At 42.6% G+C, this 24,651-nt stretch overlaps 2 protein-coding genes across 2 annotated transcripts in view; one reads left to right on the top strand and one right to left on the bottom strand.

The window, feature by feature from the left end:
- The window catches only part of CHSY3 (chondroitin sulfate synthase 3), a 319,402-nt gene extending 299,337 nt beyond the window's left edge, over positions 1-20,065 (bottom strand). Inside the window, exons 1-2 of the mRNA XM_075541493.1 lie at positions 18,899-20,065; positions 16,198-16,481 (exon numbers count right to left, since the gene is read on the bottom strand). Of these exons, the coding sequence (XP_075397608.1) occupies positions 16,198-16,481; positions 18,899-19,700 (1,086 nt within the window). The 5' untranslated portion in view covers positions 19,701-20,065. The remainder of the gene's footprint in view (positions 1-16,197; positions 16,482-18,898) is intronic.
- Positions 3,956-4,597, top strand: LOC142439262 (adenylate kinase isoenzyme 6-like). The gene has a single exon (XM_075541494.1). The coding sequence runs from the start codon at positions 3,956-3,958 to the stop codon at positions 4,472-4,474; it is 519 nt and encodes a 172-aa protein (XP_075397609.1). The 3' UTR covers positions 4,475-4,597.
- Positions 20,066-24,651: the final 4,586 nt, after the last annotated feature.

The raw sequence follows: 24,651 nt of genomic DNA, 5'->3' as shown, positions 1-24,651 counted from the left end.
CGTGGCTATGTGTCCTCCAATAACAGTCCCAGTGAGGTGACCACTAACAAGGACCAGCCCAGGCAAAGCCCTAAGCTAACCGGCCCCTCCTTGGGCTGGCTGGGGAGAGAGTGGAGGTAATCCACTTTCTAGTGCCCTCTACATGAAGGCAAGACTATTCACATCCTGGTCAGTGGTCAGAAGGAATTTAAAACCAAATACATTGCCAAGGAAGCTCACAGCGACTCCTTTCAAAGGGCACAGCGTCCTGCTCCTGTGGGTTTCTGAGATGGTAACTCTTTATCCGACTGGAGAGCCCTACAAAGTCAGCTCCTGAGGAACAACTGGTAGTTTTGATCTGCTGACCTTGCAGTTCAACTTGTAACCACGGTGTGACCAGGGAGGATGAATCCATGTGATAACTTTGCAAATGGATTTTGGGTATTCACTGTCATCTACAGCTTTGCGCTAATGGGGCACTCACACTGTAAGCTCTACTGCAACAGTCGTTGTGTTCTGAGTTCCATTTCCTCCACAAATTACAGATTTTCAACTACTAAAAGGATGTAGATTCATATCAATGCACCTCAATACTAAAGGTAGCATTCAAAGAATAAAGCTTATGAAAATAACTGTAAAAAATGATGTGAGCTTCATCCACTGATTTAAAGAATAAATGAATAAATAAAGAAAAATCGATTAGGTCTCATGAAAAGCTATAGCAATTCTACAGTGGAGGGAAATGGCAAAATTGAGTTAACATAAATATATATTTATATTTAATTAAGTTTTGATAAACCAAAACTGTAATTAACAGCTGCATAGCTGTTAGCCAACAAAAACATGTAACACTAACATCATTCTTGATTTGATTTGTCTAGGAGCCATGGAGACTGGCCAGTAAACTAGCTGTCCCAACAATCATGCCGATAACTGAGTTACTATGAGTCAGAATTGACTTGATGACAATGGGTCTTTTAATGTAGAAATAGAATTCACCATGAAAGAAATTAGCCACTCAAATCCCTAAAAAGTTTTGTTTGCTTTGTCCACTTAGTGTTTCAAATCTCAGAATTTTTGGTCAAAAATAATGAGGAAAGCAGCAATTCTAAAAAAGAATTGTAAAAATAAAAAAACTCACAAATGTTTTGCTTAATTAGGAATTGTCAAAAGCACATCTACTTACAAACAAAACCAATATATACTTCTAAACAAAAAAGCATATGCTTCGACACAATAAAACTGATTTCCCTTTCATTATTTCTAGACACGTTCAGAACTATGTCAAATCTGTTCATCAGTTTCACTCATTTCAAATGTTTCGACCTATTATCCAGATGACATATCTAAGTAAGCAGAACATAAATCAATCAGACTTTCACTTGACAAGTCTTGATGGGTCGAGAGTATATGCTAGTCTGAGAGTTGCCTCTTTAGGCCCTAGTAGCATGAACACAAAGTCTAGTTACGAGACCATTTGTTTAAAACGACAAAAGGAAGTAGACACAACAGTTTTACCCACAATCTGACAATTTAGCTTTCTAAGAAAGTACAGTCAAAATCTACAATGTATCAATAATTGAGGGTAAAGTGGCTAAATTTGGTAGCTAAGGAATCCTTTCAAAAAATGGAATGAGGCACAATCAAATCTGATAATAACATTTAAACACCATAAGCACTATAGAATAAAGAACACTTAGGGCAATATAAAATAGAAAATTAAATTTTATTTAAACTTTGAAGAACCAGCATGCAGAAGTACAAGAACAAAAAGTGAACATTTATTTAATTGAGGGGCTCATGAACCCTCATGCAAATATTTAAGTTTATACTTTTAAGGAATCTTGTTTTATTAAAGTTGGGTAATAATCATTTTATACATTTATTTATACATATCCTTTCATTTTTCAATTGCTTAGGCCTCCAAAATACAAAGCCATGATACTATTAATTTTTATTTAAAATAAAAAGTAAGTCGTGAAATATTTTTATAATTGGGCAAATGTTAGACAATCTAAAGGAGAATTTATTATGTATAACAGCAAGAGTAATATACTAATAACCAATGCAAATACAACCTTCAAAAACAGTACTCTAAAATATGTTGTCAGATGAGCACACACTGAATAATAAAGGTTATTATTCGATTATTCTGTTTCTTCATAGACTCTCAAAAGTCAGAAGACATTATTGCTGTAATTAGGTTTTTAATTTGCCCAACTTCATATATCTTTCTATTTAATTAAAAAAAAAGGAAGTCAAGGCAAGGTAAAGTTTAAATATGACAGAAAGTGATAACCATAGGGGAAACACGTGGCTCTTGATGTATGCAATTATATGGATAAAAATTCAAGGATAATTAACCTAAAGCTGTCAGGGTTGAAATCTATATGTAGTAGAATCATCCCCCACTCAAGACAAGAAATAATTATATGTTCATATCCAACACTGCAGCTTCACACACAAAAAATGTTGAGATTCAGAACATTAAAATAATTTAAATTAAAACTATATAAAATTATTCTAGCACACAAGAATAACTACCAGGGGTAACATGTAAAAGTACGCAATAAATCGCCTACCTAAAAAATACAAACTCTTAAGGGAAATGTTAAAAACTTTGGTCCACTGCCAAATAATAAAGTATAACTATATTCCATGCTACGCACCCTAATTACCCAAAATGTGCTATGTAGCCTGAATGCATAAAACTAGGCACTGCATTCAAATTCTCATAAATCCACATTAGATATCAAAGCCTAAATGCACACCTGACTTTTCTTTGCTTTACATCAGTGATCTCACTACTCCCTTTCCAAAATGAGCTCACTGCCATTGGATCTGTTCTGACGCCCAGAAACCCTATAAAGACAAAGCAGATTAGAACTAGGGGTTTCTGAGATTGTAAATCTTGACATCTTTCTCCCTTGGGATGGCTGGTCATTTCCATCTGCTCACCGTGTGGTAAGTGGCTCCCCCAGTATGCCACCTTCAACCACCTCTGTTCTGCCAAGTGTCCATCTGCGCCAAATCTCTAGTCCATCTCCTTGCTTCTACTGTCACATTGATTCTTTCATCAAAAGTCATTCTCACTAAGCCCAGGAACATGCCACTATCCTTAAGCAGAAAACCCTCAAACTCATTCTGAATCTGTCCCACAGCCATCAGGAAGCAATCTAATCAGGGTGCTCAAATCTCAGCTCATTCAGCACTCACTCTTCAATCCGCCCACTGTTGTCTAGTCAATGTCCACTCAGAGCAATGCTGCCTGACAGTAGAACTGCCCATTGTGTTGCCAAGGATGTAAATCTTGACAGAAGCAGCCTGCCTCATATTTCTCTTACAGAATAACTGGGAGATTCAAACCTACAACCGTTCAATTAGCAGTCCAATGTTTCACCCATTATGCCACTTAGGATTCTTAAAACTCTTCAAAATCCCCTAATATTTACAGCACTAATTCTGCACTCTGGCTACTTCTTATAATAACTAAGAAAGATGTCATTGTAGGAATCACTGATCCACAGCTTCAAGTTTGAGTATTATATAAAAAGCCTTTCATAACTGACTTCTACTTAAATCTTTTTAGCTGAGTTTCTTCTGCCTCCAATTATGTTTCAACTACATACAATATTCTCCATCACGCCATCTCTCCTCCCACATTGGCCACCCCCCACCACACACGCACGCACGCACGCACGCACACACACACACACACGCACTCAATTAGTAATGCCCTAATGTATGAATTGCTTCCATTCTGGAGGAAGCATTGCATTTTCCTGTTCTATTCAGGTACTTCTTTCCTTGCATGCCTGTGTGTTCAGTGCCCTCCTCCATGATAACAGCTATGTCTGATTTTCAGAGGCGAAGGGGCTTTGTGAGCACGAGGTCTAGACAGTTCCATCTCATTAATCTGACATGTATCAAAGCGTGGAAATATCTGTTGAGAATGACTGATAAACATACAAATTGGATGCTGCAGCCAAACATCTTGCTCACCGGTACACCATGGGTTGGAAAAACCACACTAGGCAAAGAGCTTGCATCAAGATCAGGACTGAAATACATTAATGTGGGTGATTTAGCAAAAGAAGGGCAGTTGTACGATGGCTATGATGAAGAGTATGGCTGTCCCATTCTAGATGAAGATAGAGTAGTTGATGAGTTAGAAAACCAAATGAAAGAAGGTGGAGTTATTATTGATTACCATGGTTGTGATTTCTTCCCTGAACGCTGGTTTCATATAGTTTTTGTGCTGAGAACAGATAGCACTGTATTGTACAAAAGACTTGAAACAAGGGGTTATAATGAGAAGAGGCTGCAGGAGAATGTTCAGTGTGAGATTTTTCAGGTTCTCTATGAAGAAGCCATGGCCTCCTGCAAGGAAGAAATAGTACATCAGCTAACTAGCAACAAACCGGAGGATCTAGAGAATAATATAAGCCAGATATTAAAGTGGATTGAACAGTGGATGAAAGATCATAGCTCTTGACTGTCAAGACTAGCCACATGATCGTCACTCTTCCTGAGCTCTCTCTGCCCATCATAGACATGGTCCAAGTATCAGTAACAGTTTCATATTAAAAGTGTGCCGCAGGACTAGCAAGCGGAAAGTGTCAAAGGTTTATGCCTGGGCTCTTTTTTTCTCCATGAGAAAGCAAAACCATTTGAAATATAATGAGTAAAGCATTATTTAGGGTTGAGAGTAAAGATTCTCATTGTTTAATGCTTCAACTGTTAAAGGATAAATGAATCTAAGTGGGTGAATAGCTGCTGACTTTATTTCAAAAGAAAATTAAGGCAATCTTTTAAAATAAAACTTCTAACAAAGTAAAAAAAACATACAAATTGTGCAATTCAATTGAAAAATAAAAATCTAAAGCCGTTCGTGCTCCTGCGAGCTCATTCTTATAACGCTTTCCTGAAGAGCTCCGTGCTAGTCTATGCTACAGCATGTTGTCAAGAAAGACCAGTCCCTGAGGAAGGACGTTGCGCATAGTGAAGTGGAGGGGCAGCAACAAAGAGGAAGGCCCTTGACCAGATGGATCGATGGTGCAGGACCTGAGAGTGTTTCATTCAGTTTTGCATAGGGTTGCTACGAAGTGGGATTGACTCAAAGGCACCTAAAAAGACAATAACATGCTAAAACAATCACGTCAACGAAAGCATTTCATTGAAAGCTCCCACGTCATTGAGCTCTGTGACAATATGTCATGACGCAAATGCAGAAAATTAAACAGCTATAAAATCATAAGTCTAGCATGGGAAAAAATAAGATTTCTTTACCCGCACTTTAAAACTTCAACTTTCATAAATAAAAAAGTAACAGATGAACCAGAAAAAGCACAATTTTTCAGTAATGTTGGCTGTGGTAGTTACATAATCTCCTACCAACTTCTAAAGGGGTGGAGTCTAGCCTGTCAATCAAGTTGCAGCTTGATGACTTCAATTGGAGGAGCAGAGGCGATAAATAGCTCACTTGCAGGCCCACAGGCCCTCTGCTTTGACTCTCTCGGCTCCATCTTCCCGCTGACAAGACACATGGAGCCAAGCTGATGGAGCCAGAGCCCTGCAGCTGTCCCTAGATCCACAGGACTTTCTACCCACTGGGTTGTGATCTTCCTGCATTCGGTGCCATTGCATGTGTTGTGTGAGTCTGAAGAGGAACTTACAGACTGATATCATCCATAAGGGCTAACATCAGACTTATGAACTTGATCTGGATTGGGCTGGGACGTTTTCAATATCCAATAAGTTCTCTCTTATGCACATGAGTGCCCTGGATTTCTTTCTCTAGTCCAATCAGACTAACACAGTGGCTTTTAAAAATCACTGTTCTAAAATCCAGGGACTAGTCTTTAGGAACACTTGAGTAACAGACCTGGACAGAATTCCCCCAGTACTCTTGGTTCTCCAATAATGCCCCACAAAGAAAAATAAAGCACAAAGCAATCTTAAAGCAATAGTTAAATCATAGCTATCTGAACATATGAAATTAGAAAAAGAAGTTAAATAGTATCTAAAGCCTAGAGTCAATGACCTGGAAATGTAAAACAATACCAATGATACAGGCCTCACCTTTAAGAGGTTATGTTATAATTGGTCAGCAACAGAATTTTCCCCAAATCCTCCAAGGGATTCCATTAAGTAATCAGGGTTGAGAACGGCTGAATCAACACCTTCCCTAACACAGCAAAGCCCGTCTTGCAAAAGGTGACTGCACCTAAAACCTCTCCAATTCAATGTTACCATTGTCTTTTGAGAAGGGAAAAGCAAAAAGAAAACAATGCGGACACTTCAAACTAGAGAAGATTAATAATAGTTAACACTTTGATAGGACATATTAAATGCCAAGCATTATTCTAAGGGCTTCTCACGTGTTGCATTTCTTACGCCTCCTAACAGCTCTGTCAAACAGGTACTGCTTGGCGGCACTCTGCCGACAACTGCAGCAGGTTTCAACACTGCCAGACATTATTCTGAGTGTGTGCTGCACCCTGGCTTATTTCATCTTCACAACACGCCGCTGAGGTACTATTATCATCTGCATTCGATCAATAGAGAATCCAAAGCACAGAGAGGTTAAATACCCTACCAACGGCATTGAGTAGCAGAGCTGAGATTTGAAACCAAGGAGTCTAACTCCAGTCTAAATTTAAAAACAAAATCCAAGATATTTATAGTACACAACATGTACAAGCTCCATCAACATAGAATGAAATTTCTAAAAAATAAACACAATATGAAATCTCGGCTTTTCTCCTCGTGAAGAAAGGAAGACGTTGACTTATAAGTATGCAATAACAATCATTTCATCCCTAGTTCTGAGGTAGGTGGAATGATTTAGAATGAGCAAGAGGAATTGAGAAGGGCGTCGGAGACTGGAAACCCAACTCTATACTTACTGCCATCTGCTCAAGCCCAGACTCATAGAAACCCTAAAGGGCAGAGTAGAGCTGCCCCTGTGGGTTTCAACATCTATAACTTTTATCAGAAGAGAAAGCCTTATCTTCCTCCTACAGGCCCTGGTGCTTTTGAACTCTTGGTCTTGTGGCTAGCAGGCCAACACATCACCCACTAACCTACCAGGGCTCCAGTACTCAACTCTCTATCAGAGGTGAAATCAAGAGATTGGCTTGACGCCTGACTCCTGCTCCCTGGCTAGGCATGAGTTTCATGAAGACAAGGAAGTTCTATATGCTAGCACCACGCCACACAGAAACTCTAATGAATATATCTGAAAAACTACTATCCTTTGGATAAGATGTGAGATGATTAAATTCCAAGGCAAAATATTTACAAATCTCTGTAAAATATATAATTTCATGTTTTGAGAGAAAATTCATCATGCCTATTAAATACCCTTATTCCTTATCAACTTTGTTTGATATGAAATATCAACCTTGCCTTTCTGTAATAGGGTTATTAATATAGAGATTTTAAATTTCATACATGCGAATTTTTGCCTTAGTTAAATTCTAAGCTTTGAAAACAAGTATTTCAAATAATTACCTCATCAACCCTGTGTTGTCTGGATAAACTTGGGAAACAAATTCACAGAAACTCATATGCATAAGAGAGAGTTTTATATAAAGGGTAAGTGTACGTTAAGGCTGCATCGGGGTAAATCCATGTGGCTTCTCCTCAGGGATGTCTTTCAGGAAGTAAGCCTTGCAAGTTGAAACAGGGGACTGGCTGAGGCAGCTACACTCTGGTCCGACCATTAGAAAGCAAGAGACCCAAGAACTAGAAAGGTTAGGCTCAACGAGCCATTTATCTCTCCACTCTTCAATTAACCCCACATGTGTATTGGCCAAGTTTGCACAATTGACTATAACTATCTCAATCCACCCCTTGCCAACTTGGCACCTGTACACAATTCTTTAGGCTCACAACTACAGTTAAGTAACACCTACACCTTAATCTTATAATCCTATGAATATATTCCCCCACCTATGAAAGCTTGTAAGCCATGCCTCCATGCCTTTATCCCCCCAATTTGGGGTATCTAATTTTTAATACTGCACACTAACATCAACCCTGTGCTCTGAGGAGACAATCATTTTTCAGCATGAAGAATCTTCATTCCAGTTGGAACCTTGTGAACTCCACATCCATAAGCAAAGGCAAATCAGGACAGGCCATCCATAAAGTCAGCAGCAATATGCACCCGTTCACAGGCTCAAAAACCTCTTTATCTGGTCAGGTTATGGTCAACTCAATATGGGCTGCCCCACTCAGCCTCCACAGGGTGCCCATTGGTCACCTTACCTTTAGAACTTGGGCTCTCACCAATACTCAACAAGCCTAGCCCCCTTATGCTAGGTCATGAATTTTAGACCAGTCAACCCACTTTCATTTTCTCCTTTATTTGTGCCTGTACACCAATTCTACAACCCATATCTTCATTGCTGCATTTCTCCCACTTCCACTCAACAAGCAGATCCAGGTGGTCACCTAGCAAGCATCTCAGCCTGCCCACAGACTCCCTTTAATGTTCAGACTCAGAGAGGAGTTTTCTTTATGGTTCCAGATTTTTTCCAGCTTCTGGCAAAGACCATTAGTTCCTGAGTACTCCAGAGCACTGGGTGGGGCATATCTTTTCAAAGCTTTCTTTGAAGGCGTGGCCTAAACCCATCTAAAGATCACATTTTAATGGCCAAAAGCAAGTGGGCTTACAAACTTTCTATTTTCATACTTCCCATATTTTCCCCAGAAAACAATCAAGTAAACAGTGTGGCTTTATCTGACCTCTGGCTAGCCAAAGGAGAAAAACTGCCATGAAGGAGAGGTCAAACAAGCATCTACGCTCCATTTTATGATTTGTTTCTCCAGTACCCAATTCCCAGTCCCATAATGCATTAGTCTAGGGAAACAAGGGAAACAAATCCACAGAAACGCATATGTATAAGAGAGAGTTTTATATAAAGGATAAGTGTACATTAAGAAACCATCCCAAGCTAGTGCTGCCCAAGCCCATAAGTCCAACATTCACCCATATGTCTGACACCAATCTACAGAGTCCTCCTCAATCTCACAAAACACATGCAATGATCAACCCATTATAGCCTTACAGGACAGAGGACAGTTACTCCTTATATTTTCCAAGGCTCTAAACTTTATAGAAGTAGACCATCACATATTTTTTTCCTGTGGAGCCAACTATGGCCTTCGGGTTAGAAGCCGAACACTCAACTATTATACCACTGGGCCCGTCACATCCTCATAGTCCTTCTTTAGGCTCTACCCATAATCCTCTTCATGGGAACACTCTTTGAGAATGAACCAATAGTAGTAACGTTCACACTCATAGTACATGAAACTGTTGTTGTTAGTTGCTGTCCAGTCAATACAACAACTCTTCGCTGTACCATGAATACCCAAATGCCTTTCCAAGAATGGTAACATTAAACACATAGCGTGACAGAAACTCATTTATATGTGATTAGGCACTGATGGTGCAGTGGTTAAGCCCTGGGCTGCTAACTGAGAGGTCAAAGGTTTGAACCATCAGCCAATCTGGGGGAGAAGATGTGGCAGTTTGTTTTTGTAAAGATTTGCAACTTTGGAAACATTATGAGGCATTTTTACACTGTCCTTTAGTGTCACTATCAATTAGAATTGGTTCAGTGGCAATAAGTTTGAGGTTTATTTGTGTAAGCCCTAAGCTCAGTGATATATAATGATTAGGACAGCAAAAGGAAAGAGTTAGGATTTGAGGACTCGAAATCGCTCGTTTTTAGTTGACTTGGGGTTTCCTAAATAGAGTTTAATGCTAGGAAATAATGACTCATGTGCCTCAAGACACCGAATGTTTCAAATTCTAATGAAGTTACTGTGTAGCTTAAACACCTGTCCAAAGCAGTAACATTCTGTAATCAAAGTTAAAAGCAATATAGATAAAACATTTTTCTTTATATTTTGAGCATTAAATAATAAATCAGAAAGATCTGAGAAATCAAACTTTTCACAAAGCATACTTCTGAAGACCAAGAAGAGGAAAGTGAAAGTAGGAAGTAAACTTGAAAAATTATCAGGAAATTTAGAAAACTTATGATCAATTGAAGAAGAAACATGTTAAAAGTTTTTCCATTAATATAACTATTTCTGTTATCGTGAAACTTTATTTCAAATGGCCTGGAGGCAAATTCTGGACTTGAGATTGTTCACAACTGCCAAAAACCACCAACTTGGGAAATAAAAGTTGTCACACTTCAGGTGATAAGTATGAGGTGGGAGTGAAAATGAACTAGCTGTGGAGCATATGCAAAAACTATACCATGAGCCTCCCTCAACTTGGGATACAATTTTATCTAAGAAGAATTTCAGAAAAGAGATTTCATGAAATCAATGCATGATGATTTCGCTTGACAAGTGGGAAGGGGGTGGAAAGAGAAGGTGTGAGAAGCCCTACTGCTTATAGTTTACTTAAAAATTCAATTGTGACTGAATCAGAACCAGTAAGAGATTTTGAAAAGATAAACTTTTAGATCAAAATTTTCATCTCACCCTTTCCCATATGTTTGAATATACTTTTAGGGCATCAGCATGCTTATGATAGAGCAACATTCGTAAAGGAGGCAAGCTCATAAGAAACAGAAAGGAAATACATAAGAAAAAGGAGGAATTTAAGGAGGGTGTACAACAGGCCCCTAAAATAACAGTTCTTTTAACCAGAATGGGAATGTTATGAAGAACGGAAACGCACGTTAATGGCTCAGGGTTTAGATCGCTGGTATTGCTGACAGCTGGGAAAGTATCTTCATAGCACATCCTTTTGTGAAGTAGTGTCACTTTTTAGAGTGTTACAGTTTTGTAAGGGCCATTATTAGACATTCCAGGACAAAGCTAATGCCTTCAGAAGACTAATAAAAATTTGCTTCATCACAGGAAATTTATTTTTAAACTCACAGATAAATACTTCTACCAAGATAAAACTGTTTTCCTTGAGACACCATTCGATTGAATAAGATGAGGATACATATTGCTTGGCTCCGTTCAGCTGCAGACATATACTTAAAAAGTACTCTGAAAACGATGCTGATGAAATGCAACATTCCCCCACACGGAGAAGGAGCTTTTGTGTCTGCTAATGCACAAGGTAAAAATAAATTGTATAAACAATTTTTCCACAGTGAGGACTGTCTTGTTATTTACGAAAAAAGGCATGGATAATAAAGGAAGCAGAAGTATATTATCCAATACATAATCCCAACAGCAAAGTTTTTCATTAGTCCCCGTGTAAGTTAACGTGTTTAAAATAAACAAGGCATTCTTAACTAGAAGAATTACCTCATTTTCAAGATCGTATTTTTCACAGAGCTTTATTTACAACAGGTGAATGATCAGGGTCAAGGGACTCAACACGTATGCCTACATGGCCTGGGCAGTTCATGTGACTATGCCGGGAGGGTCTGGTGAAATAAAATAAGGTATGACAGGTACAGAGTGCTTGCCTCTGCTAAAGGCATCAAAACAAAACAAAAATAAAAGACACTTAAAACACTCTATGTGCCAAACAATATTTAAGAGCCATATGTAGCCCCTTAGTCTGCCAGATTGCTGATCCGTTAACTAGGAAAACAGTAGCCAAGATGGAGCTCAACCAAAAATGTGATCTTTGCCAGCAGTCGACACAAATAAATCCTAACACTCACAGAGTGAACAGAATAAAATAATTTTTCAAGACCCTGTTTGAGTTAGTATTCTGACTTATAAAAAGTGAGGTATGCAAGAGTACAGCGACAGCAACCTTGATGTCTGTTGATGATTAACATCTGCTATCTGGGCCTGAAAACACACTGCCTTTACCTCTGTGTGTGGGAAAGAGGAATCTCAGAAAGAATCTTCAGTGATTTCAGGCACACAGAGAACCACTCTTTCAAAGCTCACCAGCAAGAAGACAATAGAATCAAACCAGTTGCTACTGTATCAATTTAGGCTCTTGGCGAACCCTTTCAGAAGCAGATGGTCAGGACTTTCTTGGGAGGCATCCTTGGATGGTTTTGAACCTCCTACCTTTGAGTTTTTAATTGAGTGTTTCATCATCCCCACCACCCAAATTCTCCATCATCAGCAACTAAAGGTCTCTTTAAGCAAGCAGTCAAGTCATGCCTAATTCCTGTGATTTGAGTGTGCATCTCATCATCTTTCAGAATGTCTGCAATAAGCACATTAATTTATTGAGAGCCCAATAAACAGAAGCAACAGATCTCAAAATCCACTTATCCTTTATTTGACTCATCATCAAAGACAAAAGGAAAAAAGAAAAAGTAGGTAGAAGATATAGGGAAAGAAGTTTCAGAGAGACCAAGACTCAAGAACTATGTTACTATACCACCAGGATCCCTTTGTGAAGTACTAAAGCTACACATCCTATCCCACAAGCTCTGAAGTGCAGCAGGAGGGTCCAGCTGTCTTGAGCAATAAGTGTCAGGGTGTTCCTGGGAGTGGATTACGAAATGGGAGACTATTGACTTCCTTTCCCACTGAAAATTCCAGCGTTTCTCAGAAAAGCAGGGCATTGTACTGACAATGTATCCAGAAATCCAGAATGGGTACAGTAATCTTATATGTACGATCTGTTTGGAAATTTTCACATGTGTGTATTAAATAACGACGTGCTAAACAGTTTCTTTACATTATTTCCTTTAGGCCGAGTAGTGAATATGATATGCACGCGCAACCAGGCAACCAGTTGCCACTGAGCCAAATTTGACTCCTGGAGACCCCATGTGTGTCAGAATTGAACGGTGCCCCTTTGGGTTCTTAACAAAGCAGACTGCCATGCCTTTCTTCAAAGGCACCTTTGGAGGATCCAAACCACCAACCTTTGGTTAGTCGTGAAGCACTTAACTGCCACTCATGTTTTACGCAGACTTCTATATTTCCTAATACTATTTTAAAACCCGTTTGGGGTTCCTCATATTCAAAGATTCGAGAAGAAATAAATTGTTTCCAAGCATCATCATCATCATCGCCGTCGTCGCCAATCATCATCATCATCATCATCATCATCATCATCATCATGCTGTATTCTCTAGCTGAAATTCTAGGTTGTCTTTGTTGGACCCTTTTGGTATAAACCAGCCATTATTAATAATTTTTCAAAAATTAGAAATCTATGTTATATGAGGGCAAGTAAAAAAGTATTGCTACTGGGGTTACAATTCATTTATGCATGAATTAATTTCAAACAAAGCACGATTCACATGTCTCTGTGATCGGTGGATGGCTGCAGACAGGTTCTTTCAGCAATATCCTTGCGTTAGTCTCATTGGGGCTGCTTCAAAATAAAAGTCCAATCAAAACAGTGGGTTCTCAGGGCATCTGTGGACCAGTTAAATGCAAGGAAGTGAGGTTGGCTCAGAAGGTTATGGCAGCTGTAATTAGAAATCTTAAAGGGGTAATCTAAATAGATATAATCTCATAGGGTACAGGAAGATCATGAGATCTACTACTAAGAAGTTTTAAGAAAACTCAAAATGTATTGATGGGGAAAAGCTGGAAAAGTTTGCACCAAGGAAACTTTTTATTCAAATTGACACCACACCTGTTAATTCTCCAGTGGTTAAAGAAATAAAAACGGGTCTCCTATGAGAATGTGTCTACTCTATTCATCTTCAGCCCTGGTCTTTCCCCCTTCAGATTTCTCTCTGTTTCAAAATTCAGAGAGGTTTGTTTTCCAAGAAACATGATTTGACTTCCTCCAGGATGCCAAAACTGCATTTGCATCTGTGCCAACTGAAGAGTAAAGAATTCTACAGAACCGTATAGACCACAATGGAGCGTCAGTCAAGGAGCAATGACTTCACAATGTGTTTGATAAAGTTTTCTATGATTTTGGTGTAAGGAAGACCATGAAGAAGAATCAATGCATTTGGACTGTGGTGCTGGCAAAGAATATTGCTAAAAGAACAAATGGAGCTATCTTGAAAGAAGTACAACCATGATGCTCCTTAGAAGCAAGGATGGAATAAGACTTTGGACATATTTTCAAGAGAGACTAGTCCCAGGGAAAGGACATCATGCTTAACAGAGTAGAGGGGCAGCAAAAAAGAGAAAGATGATTGACAAGATGGAATGACAGAATGAGGGCAGCAGTGGGCTCCAATATAACAAAAGCTGTGAGCAGGAGCAGGCAATGTTGTGTCCTAGTGTAGGGATGAATCAGATTGGAACTAACTCGACCACACTTAACAAAATGATTTTCTGGAAATATTTTTTACTTATCCTCATGTGATATAGGTGATAAAATACAGTACATAAACAAAACTAATAGCATTTATCAGACACTATATTAAGGATTAGAAGTGGATTATTTCATTTAATATTTCCCCAAGTCTGTGAAAACATACACTATTATAATCTCCTCTCTAAGTTGAAATAAGCAGGTTCAGAGAAGTATCTTGCAAAAGACAATAAAACTAATATAGGGGGAGGGAAGTCGTCAAAAAGTTCATGGAAAAGTTTCCTTATCTCTTAATTTCATTTTTCCACCAACATTTGAAACCCCTTTATAAATGGTACATCTGAGACTCAAACCCAGCCCAAATTTAGTATCGCTTTCTTTTGCTCTCCTTTAAAGACTATGCATAATGCGGTAGGCAGAACAGAAGAAATACACCAATTTAGCAGAAAAGAATGCTAGAAAATTCCTAATTTTTGTATTATATTAAATATAATAGTTTATATTTAAATCAAAGTACAGACTATGTATTTAATATTTTACATAATCCTCTTCATATTAAATTAAGTCTATTCTGAATTTAAAACAATAATAATATCATTCAACTTTGAATGCTTCATCTATTCAGGCTCACAATTATGGACAGGTTCCCATAACAATGCTCTCAACTCTGAAAGAACAATTCTTAGGAGAAAAAGTCAAAGACTTGAAATACATAAAAGGTACACATAAAGGAAGCCCAATTTAAAAAATTCTGTCACAGAGGGTTCTTTTAAAAAATATGGGAAGAAAATTAATGATGAATTTCATAGTAGGTTGTATAGCTAGAATGTAAAATACCACCTGACCTGAGGATACAAACCCATAGTGGAGTCTCATAAAGCAATCTTTCTGTATCATAGGAAAAGCAGAATAGATGAACACCATTTCAGCAAACTGAAAATCCAGACAAATCAAGGAATATGAAAACGATGTATGGGATTTATCTTTCCTTAACTGGCTGTGCCAAAGTGACCTACTCAATACAGAGCGCACACTCAATATTAAAATGTTTGGATAGAATTCCTTTGCACATTTATTTTACTAACCTTATTTACAGATGCTGTTTCATTTTTTATTCTTCCACAGAATGTATGAAATACATTCTATAATCCCCAATTTCAGTTGCATTAAACAAGTTCAAAATACACTATCTAAATTAATTAATTTTACTAAGATGATCTTTTAATGAATAAAATTATTTTAAATGAAATTGTATTTCTTTGCAAAACCATTATTAGAAGGAAAAATATCTCACGGTTTCTATAAAACAAATGACTACAATAACAACACTCACTACTCAGAAAATGGCAGAAAAATAAAAGAAAATAAAATAGCAAGCATAAACAAATACAAGGTACCTACTAATCAGGACCTACTAATACCTCCAAAACATTTACATTTTCTAAAGATAGCTCATTCTTGGTATATGTACCAAAAGTTCTAACATAGTCAGTGTGATTAAAATTGGGTGATGGAATCATAAGTTGTGTATTGTCAGTTAACATTTTGTGCTTAAAAAAAATAAGTTAAGCCTCCCACATGGAAATCTTCAAAGAACAATCAAATCTTAACTATTTTTTGAAAGTATGTATAATTACACACCAAATAGAAAAAGAAGGAAGGAAAAGGTAAAAATAAAAACAATCAAATGCTAAAAGCTACAACTCATGAAAACAAAAGCCGTTCTCCTTTTAGAGAGGACAGATGAATTCCCAAATGAAAAACCTATAAAAGGAAATTACATCTTCCGGAGGCGGGGTCACATATAAAATGTTGCTAGTCACTGCTCTTTCCAATGACAAAGTCTCAGGTAGGCTTGGGACAACTAGGAAAGCTGTCTTCCCACAATCACTTGGTTCCATAACCAGTTGCTATCATTTCCAACCAAATAGAAAAACACAGATAATAAATGAAACCATTGCCGCAGAGTGTGAAAAGACCCAAACCTGTAAGACAGAATATTTGCATCTCAGTTCAAGACTTACCTCATAAGACCAGACACACTGAGTCCCACCAAAGCGCCGAACACATCTTCCCACTTCCACGTCTTCGTGAGTCGTGTACATTTCTCTAAGGCATTCGCCAATGTGCGGCACCATCCTCCTGAGAACTTCTCGGCTGAAAATCATGCCAGGCCCTCCCATACAGAAGTTCTCCCCAGGCTCCAGGCCCAGCTTTCCAAGTTCTTCAGTATTGCCCAAGCCAGTCTGTCCCAGGTAGAGAGGTTTACTGCTATTCAGTGATCTCAGAAACTCTTCTAACTTATCACCTACAAAAAGAAAGGTAACAATCACTCCATTTCCTAATTACGTTATCACGTATAATGCACAAAGTAATGGCCAGAACTTCAATTAGACTCTCCATATGTCTTTCACATTAGAAAAGAAACGGCTTTCAATACTTTAAATTTTTTTAATTTAAAACTCTTGAGTCACAATGAAATTTTATTAATTTGAGGTGAAGATCACTGCAAAGCCTTAACGAGTCTCAAAATCTCAGGTTTCTTTTGTTTTGCAATCAAAGTAATGATAAAATTCCCCACAATATAAAATTATATTAACTATCATATTTAGCAACAGTTTGGCAGACTGCTGGTAGCCAGTAATTACTTTTCCTGATAATTTAGTTTAGTGCATTATCCTTATCTAATAACTAGATATTCCTCATAGCATCCCCCGCCCCCAGCCCCCACCAAAAAAAATACTATCCAGAAACCTACTGCCTAAGTGTCGTGTGTGTTCTACACACACACATATAGTGGGCGGGGTGAAAGAAAGAAAGACCTTTCTTGAAACTTAACTTTGGAAGGTACTGTTTGACACAAACGTAAATATTTTAGCTGATTTCAATTACAGCTTGTGAGTTTTTCAGGTAGCGATATGTTTAATAGAAATGTGTGGCTAAAGCAGTTGGAAAGCATTCCGTGTTCTACACAGCAATACACTGGGATAAAGGGAGAAGCACCCTCTTTGGATTCAGTGTCTTGTTGCACCTGCACTCATGATCCGATCACAGGCCCTGCACCCTGGATACTGATGAATGTCAGTTGACTACAGGTTCTTAGAACAAAGTGCATTTCGTTCTTAATAGACATGGAAAGAAGATGACATGTCACTGTTCCAGAGGACGATCGCCCAAAACACTAAGCAAATGACAGCAGTTAATGTCATTGAGGCATTTTAGAAAGTCTCTTCAAAGTCTAACAAACGTCTGATGAAAGACCTTTGCATGATTTTAATGAGAAGGAAAAACACACCCAAAAATTCATGGAAGTCCACCACCATCACTAACCCGGCCTTTGGCCAAAATCCTTAACTGTATTAGTTAAGTAACTGTATTAGTTAAGTAGTATTAGTTATGCAATCGTTAAAAACTGTATTATTGATTATGCAATCATCAAGAAACTATTATGTTTGTACCCAATTATCGTTTCCCAGGAATCCTGTGGTGATTGCTCCCCGCCCACCCCAAACCCAAGCAATCTATACAGTCACTGTTCTATCAAAAGGAGTTTTGGGGGTCAAGTGAAAGATAGTCTCTGGTTAAGGACGTAGCTAAGAGCCTCCAGGTAAAGAGGCCTCAAGTACCTCCGGACTTCGTCCACCCCTTGGATCTGGGAAGGTGAACAGCATAGAGTTAGCTCACCTAGCGTACAACGGGCTATGTCCCTAGCGACTCTGACTACTGGTTGGCGAGGGAAGATTTTATTCCTTAGCTCTGGGGAACTTCGCTTCGGCTGAGTTTAGAAATTCTCTGCCCAGAGCCGCCCACATTCAAGGTAACAGACCGCGGCTCTTTTAAAACTGACAAGAAAAGTTTTCTCATGCAGAGGCTGCTAGTGCTTCTGGGAGGAATCCCCAGCCTTCCATTACCGCCAAAGCTACCGCCACGGAGGAGAGGGAAGGAACCGACCCTAGTGGGAGCTTACACAGCCGGCAACTCCCAGGTTCTTTCGCGGGAGCTTTTCCCTCTCCACCACCAATCCCCATCCTCTAGGCAGGGCCTTTTCTGGGGTGGCTGCGGGTAGCTGGGTGGTGCACTGTGGCAGCGGAAAGGAGCTAAGCGCTGGGCACAGCGTGTGCCAGAAGGCTCCCAGTGCGTGGCAGGTCGCGTTAAAAAGAAGGATGAGCGCTGGCACCGCCAAAGCGATTCCTCGTCCAATCTCACCAATTCGACAACAGTGCCAGATCTCGTGAAAACAAAACGGTAGCGGAATGAAGAAGGAAAACCAGCTATCCAGCCTCAGCTCGCTCGCCCAGGCAGCCTGCGCCTTCCCTTCCCCCATGGAGGACACACCCCTCTGGACCTCTTTCGGAAACTATAGCCACCACCGGCTTTGCGAGCTACGCAAAGAGCGTGGCAGCTGGCTTAGCCCTTGGGTCCCTTTCCACACCTCCCCACGCGGAAAAGAAGCGTGGAAAGCGCTTCCCGGAAAGCGAGGCAGCAGGAGTCCAGGAGGCTGGGCAGGTGTGAGGAGGAGCCAGCCCTTGGGAGCAATGGAGGGGAAGATAGGAGACGGTGGGCAGTTGTGAAGGGTAGGGACCACGCAAGCTGGGGTGCGGGCGCCCCAGAGCACGTGCTGGCCAACTGGCAGCGCCCGGACTGGGCAGGGGCTGGGGCGGGTAACGGAGAAGGGAGTTGGGGAGAGCGGGGGTGCACGTGGGGCAACCGGCGCTAGGAGGTCACCTTTAATGTAGACATCGTCGTCCGCACGCATGAACCACTCATACTTGTCCAGGTAGTGGTCGTGCATGTACTTGATCATCATGAAGGACTTTTTCTGGGGCGGGTAGGAGTCGTCTACTCCCGGCAGCGCGATGACAGGCAAGGGTGGCGGGGGCTGGCCGAGCCCGGCGTCCGGCGGCTGCTGGCTGGAAAAGAACTCCACGCGGCCAGGAATGAAGCGCGCCCAGGTCCGCTGTGCGGCCAGCGCGCGGCTGCCCAGGTACTTCTGCGCGGTCATCACCCCCACGTACAGGAAGTCCCGGGGTCTGGCGCTCGGGGCGGCGGCGCCCCCGTCCCCGCTGCCGTTGTGGCTACTCCTGGGCCGGCCGTCCCGCTGCTGTCCAGCCGCGCCCCCGTCCTCGTCCTCGGCTTCTCCCTCCGCCGCTGGGGCGCCAGGGAGCCCCGGCGTGCCCTCGGGTTCGCGTCCCCGCCGCCGCTGCTGCAGCGGCGGTGGCTGCTGCCAGGGATTGCTGCGAGAACGGGTGGCCCCGGGCGCAGCCTGGGCGAGCGGCTGCCCCGGGAGCTCCGGGCGCGCGGGGGGCGGTGACTGTTCGAGCCGCGGCCGGGGTTGGGGCTGGGGCAGCGGCTGCTGCGCGCCGGCGCCCGCGGCCAGGCGGCCGTAGTACGAGCAGAGGCTCGAGCCGCGTCTCTTCCTCTCGCTCAGCTCAGCTACTCGGGGGGCGATGAGCCAGGACGCGGCGGTGAAGCCCAGCACCAGCCCCAGCGCCACGCTCATCCACGGGCGGCGGGAGCGCACGGCCATCGCGGCTGCCCCGGGCGCAGACGCTCACTGGGCGGCCGCCGAGCTGCGCGGGGCGCCGGTCCCCCCCGGCTCACACTCGCCCCTCCTCCGTCTGCGCGCCCCCAAGCCCCGGCCGCAGCCCGCCGCCGACGCCGACGCCGACGCCGGCTCCGGGTGGCAGCGCTCCGGGCGCCTGGCTGCGGGCCGCGCGCTCCGCTGCTCTCCCCGCGGGGGCTCGGAGCGGGGGGTCGGGAGTGAAACTTCTCCCGGCGGCGCGGCGGCGGCGGCGGCGGCTCCAGGAGCTGCAGGAGGAGGAGGTGGAGCGGTGGCGGCGGCAGCGCGTCCGCTCTTCGGCTGCCACCCTGTCACTGGCGCGCCTGGTCCCTCCCACCTCCCTCCTGCCCAGCTCCCGCCCTCGCTCCCCGCCTCCTGCTCCCCCTGCCGCCGGGCTCCGGACCGGCCCGGAGGAGGAGCCGCCCGCACCCGAGCTGCCAGCCCCGGGAAGCGCGGGCCGCGGTATTTCCCCGTCACCCGCCCTTGGACGCCCCCCGTTCGCACCGGGGTCCGCAGCCGGCCTCCTCTCCGGAAGGAAACGATCCCAGTCGGGCCGCCTCCGGCTGCCAGGGCCGACGCCCCCTTGTCCCTCCTCCCCAGGCCCCGGCTCTCCGTCCCATTTCCCGTCCTGTCCCGCCCCTAAAGCCGGCCTGGGCGCACCCGGCGACTGGGGCTGCGCCGCACGCCCCTCAGAGCGTGGGCTCCGCTGACCTCACCGGCGGAGCTCGGGTGCCGGAGCCCCCCGCAGCCACCCGCATTTTCCTGGGCCCCGGCCCCCTGCCCGTTACGCCTCGGCAGGACCCTCCCCCTCTGCCCCGCCCAGGTCCTCCTGCCCTGGACCCAACGCGTTTTCTGCCCTTTCCCGGCCCCACCGCGCCCACTCTGAGCCGCCTCTCCCGGATCCCCACGGTCCCGGGTTCAGGAAACCACTGGTCCCATCCCAACGCATTTTTTTGGAATACAATTAACTACCCCAGTCTCTACCTGCATGCTTGACGACCCACCCAAGTCGAACACAGAAGCACTTTGTCACTGGGTGTCTCCTAAGAAAATCTCAGTGGCTGGCGTTGGGAAGGATAGAGAAGATTATGATGCGTGAGGGCTCAATCCCCAAAGTACAGAAAAATCCCTTGTTCCCCACCTGTTGAGCTGGGAATTTGTGGAGTTGCCTAGTGGTGCTCTCCATGGCTCGCTCTCCACATCCCCTCTGGTCTACTCTCACAGCCTTTCAGACAGGTTCCCGGTGTAAAGACTGGCCCAGCAGGACTGGCAGATTATGGAGAGATGTGAGCAAATTTACGTTTGCTAACTAACCTTTGGAAGATCCAAACTAAGAAAACCCAAAGTCTGGGGGGAAAACACAAAGAAAAGGTGGGCTTCATCAGAAAATAAAATAGAAATTTGATTCTTATGTGTCTATAGACAAACATTATTTTAGGTTATATTTTGAAGAACTTCTTTTTTAAAATCTCTTTAAGGTTTGGGTATACAACGATAGTCGGGGATGGATTCGGCATCTCTTCTGTTTTATACATCCACACAAAGAGGTGGTGTTAAATGACACTAAGAAGCAAAGGCAACATCCAACAAGGTGCTGACAGCATCGCGGGAACAGCAGGCCTCCGGAGGCCTGAGAGAAATGGTTCTTTCCACATCAGACACTGGCTGTGCAAGAGCAAGTCGGACTTAAAGTTTCATCTGCTGGCGAATGAGGCTCCTTTTCCACGTCTAGGTCATTGCGCCTGTACACTTGGGAATACAGAGTACTGTACTTTTTCACTCCATCAGAGTCCCCTTATGAACATATATAAAACATGCATAAATAGAATATGTGTGTATATATACACCATATAATACCACATATATGTGATACAACCAACCACACTTGCTAACATAGTCAATGCTGACTCATAGCTACCCCTTGTGGGTTTCCAAGAGTGTAATTTTTAATAGGAATAGAAAGCCCAGTCTTTCTCTCCCGGAGTTGCTGGTAGTTTCCAACTGCAAGTCATGCAGAACGCAGGCCAACGCAACCTCTATGCCACTAGAGCACACATGGTATAGATACCATAAGACATATGGTGTGTGCGGTATATATAGCATACATGTTAACTGTGTGGTATACATACACCCCCATTGTATATGTGTTCTATACATGCTGAGTGCTGTCAAATCAGTTCCAACTCATGTACAACAGAAGCAAACACTGCCCAATTCTGTGCCATTCGCACTAGTGTTTTTATATTTGAGCCCATTGATGCAGTCACTGTATCAATCCATCTTGTCCACCGTCTTCCTCTTTTTGACGCCCTGCTACTTTACTGAGCATGATGTCCTTCTCCAGGGGTTAGTCTCTCCTGACTACACACACACACACACACACACACACACACACCAAGGGACATTTTAAACTTCTAGGGTACAGCTATTCAATAAAACGTTTGAAGGCATTGGAGACGATGGGATTGTTCTTTATCTTTGCTGTTCAATAAAGCAGCCCCTTGAATGTGCTCAATGGAAATATTCCACTCAAGTATTTATCTAGTTCTTACCATGAGCCAGGTACTATTCTGGGGAAACAGCAACACACCAGACAGTCCAAGCTTCCAACGTTCTGAAGCGTCTCCTCTACTCCAGCGACACTCTGCACACACAGAGGAGCTGAATGTTTTTTCATTATATGAATTACATTTTAAATAACCCCAAGTGGCTCATGGCTACCATATTGAACAATGCTTTTCCAGAGGGTTTCCTACTGTAGAGGCTCCAGCATGAAGAACAAGCAGTCTACCCAGACATCAACAGGCTCTATGCTGCTTCATTACAGTAAGCTCCATGATCAGTTATTCTGCTCACAAACCCAAATGACTCGGCAATTGTTTAGAATATTTTGGGACTAAAGGTATCTTTCTTTGTTCCTTCATTAATTCACAAGTGTTTAGAAATGACGCATCCGAAAAGGAGGATTTTATAGAGATGTCCACAGAAAATCCGCTGCCTCCCGCCATGCAGCTTTTAGTGTGGTGCAGAAGATGAACATTAAGCAGCCACCTACAACGACCATGGTAAGTTAGCTATATGAAGGGAAAAGGCAAGGCATTCTCATAGATCGGTCACCTAATGTTGTCTGGGAGTCACGGAGGCATGAGGAGCCACTGCGAGGAAGGATAGTGAAGGGATGTTCCATGCTAGCTGCGTGACTTAGACCAAGTGATTTAAACTCTCTGAGCTTGAGATTCCTCATCTAAACAATTGTCTTTGAGGACTAAGTAAGAATGTATGTAACCGCTTAGCAAAGTGCCTGATTCATTGTACACATCGGGAAATTGAAATCTACACTTTCATTATAAATGATTTTTGATATCTTATATTTTGTCTGGATTTCATAATTTTGGTTTCTTAATTATTTAGTATCACTCATAAACTAGGTATTCTTCTAGGGGATAACAGTGAGAACACACAAAGCCACTGAACACATATGCTCTATATTTTATTGAAAGAAGGTCACACGCAGACACAGACACGTGTGTGTGCATGTCATTCACTGTTAAGGGTTGAATGATAAAATATGTGTCAGCTTGGCTAGAACATAATCCTCCATGAGTTGGCTGCTATGTAATGATTAAATTGATGGTTATATAATGAGGTGATCACATTCATAATGTGACCCGACATGATCAGCCAATCAGTTATAAGAGGATTAGTATAGGATGTAACCGCTTTTCTCAGGTCACAGGCCTTATCTGATGTGAGGGAGTTTTTCTCTCTACTGCATCACATTTTATATTTTATCTTAAGGGATAAAGGGAGAGAGAAACAAGAGAAGGGACGACCAATGAAAGAAGAGCCAGAAGTTGAGCATGTTCTTTGGACTTAGGGCCCCTCTGCTGAGAACCTCCTAGATCCAGGGAAGCACTGATGCCAGGTCTCAGGGGGATCTTTAAGGAACACCATGCACACTGATGCTGAAAGAAGCAAGACTTTTCCTCAAGAGCGGACAGAGAGAACGTCCCCTTAGAGCTAAGCTCTGGGTGAATGTATTTATCACTCACTCACTGGCATCCGGTCAGTGTTGACTCATATCAACCCGTAGGATTTCTGGGACTTTAGATCTTTAGAAAAGTCACCTTCATCTTTTCCCCAAGGAGTAGCTAATAGGTTCTAATCAATGACCCTATGGTTAGCAGTTCAGTGCATAGCCCATTACGCCACCAGGGAATCTGTATATAGTGTGTGTGTGTGTGTGTGTGTGTGTGTAATGGAAGTGCAGTAGTTCCATAATTTCCGCTCACCATCAATCAGGTCATAGCCAATGGTGCTTCTGGGAGGTCATGGCTTTCTCCGAAGGATTCTGGGAACTACTGTGTTCCTCCCTGGAGGTGGGACACACCCACACTCCCTGTGAGACATTTCTGTTGACAAGCCACTTGTGTACTGATAGAGCCAGAGCCCTGGAGCTGGAGGAGCCACTTGGAGACCCCTGCCAGTGCTGAGATGCTTCCACCACCACTGGATCCTTAAGACTTTCCACCTATTGGCCTGTGATCTTCCTGCATTCGACGACATTGCTTATGTTGGGTGAGTCTGAAGAGGAATTTGAGACTGATATAGGACATATGGGCTAATATCAGACTGTGAACTTGAACTGGACTGGGCTGGGGTGCTTTCTTGAACATAAAATTACTCTTTATATAAAGCCCTTTCTTATACATATCTGAGTGTTACTGGAATTGTATCTAGTCAACCCAGACGAATGCAGTCAGTGTTTTGAGAGCATATTAGCTGGAGTGAGAAGGATAGTGGATGTATTGATTTGTTGATTGAGGTTATTTTAAATTAATTGGCCAGAGTAGTTCTTTTGATAGTCTTAGTAGAGAACAGAGGAAATTGAGGAAGTCAACTGTGAGAATATCTAAAG

This window comes from Tenrec ecaudatus, chromosome 2, assembly GCF_050624435.1.
Source record: "Tenrec ecaudatus isolate mTenEca1 chromosome 2, mTenEca1.hap1, whole genome shotgun sequence".
In the NCBI taxonomy this organism is placed as follows: domain Eukaryota; kingdom Metazoa; phylum Chordata; class Mammalia; order Afrosoricida; family Tenrecidae; genus Tenrec; species Tenrec ecaudatus.
Note: the sequence above shows the minus strand (reverse complement) of the source record. Positions and strands in the feature narration are given on the sequence as shown.

Coding starts and splice junctions, on each gene's coding strand:
- LOC142439262 (XM_075541494.1), top strand. CDS start 3,956: ATGCTGCAGCCAAACATCTTGCTCACCGGTACACCATGGGTTGGAAAA.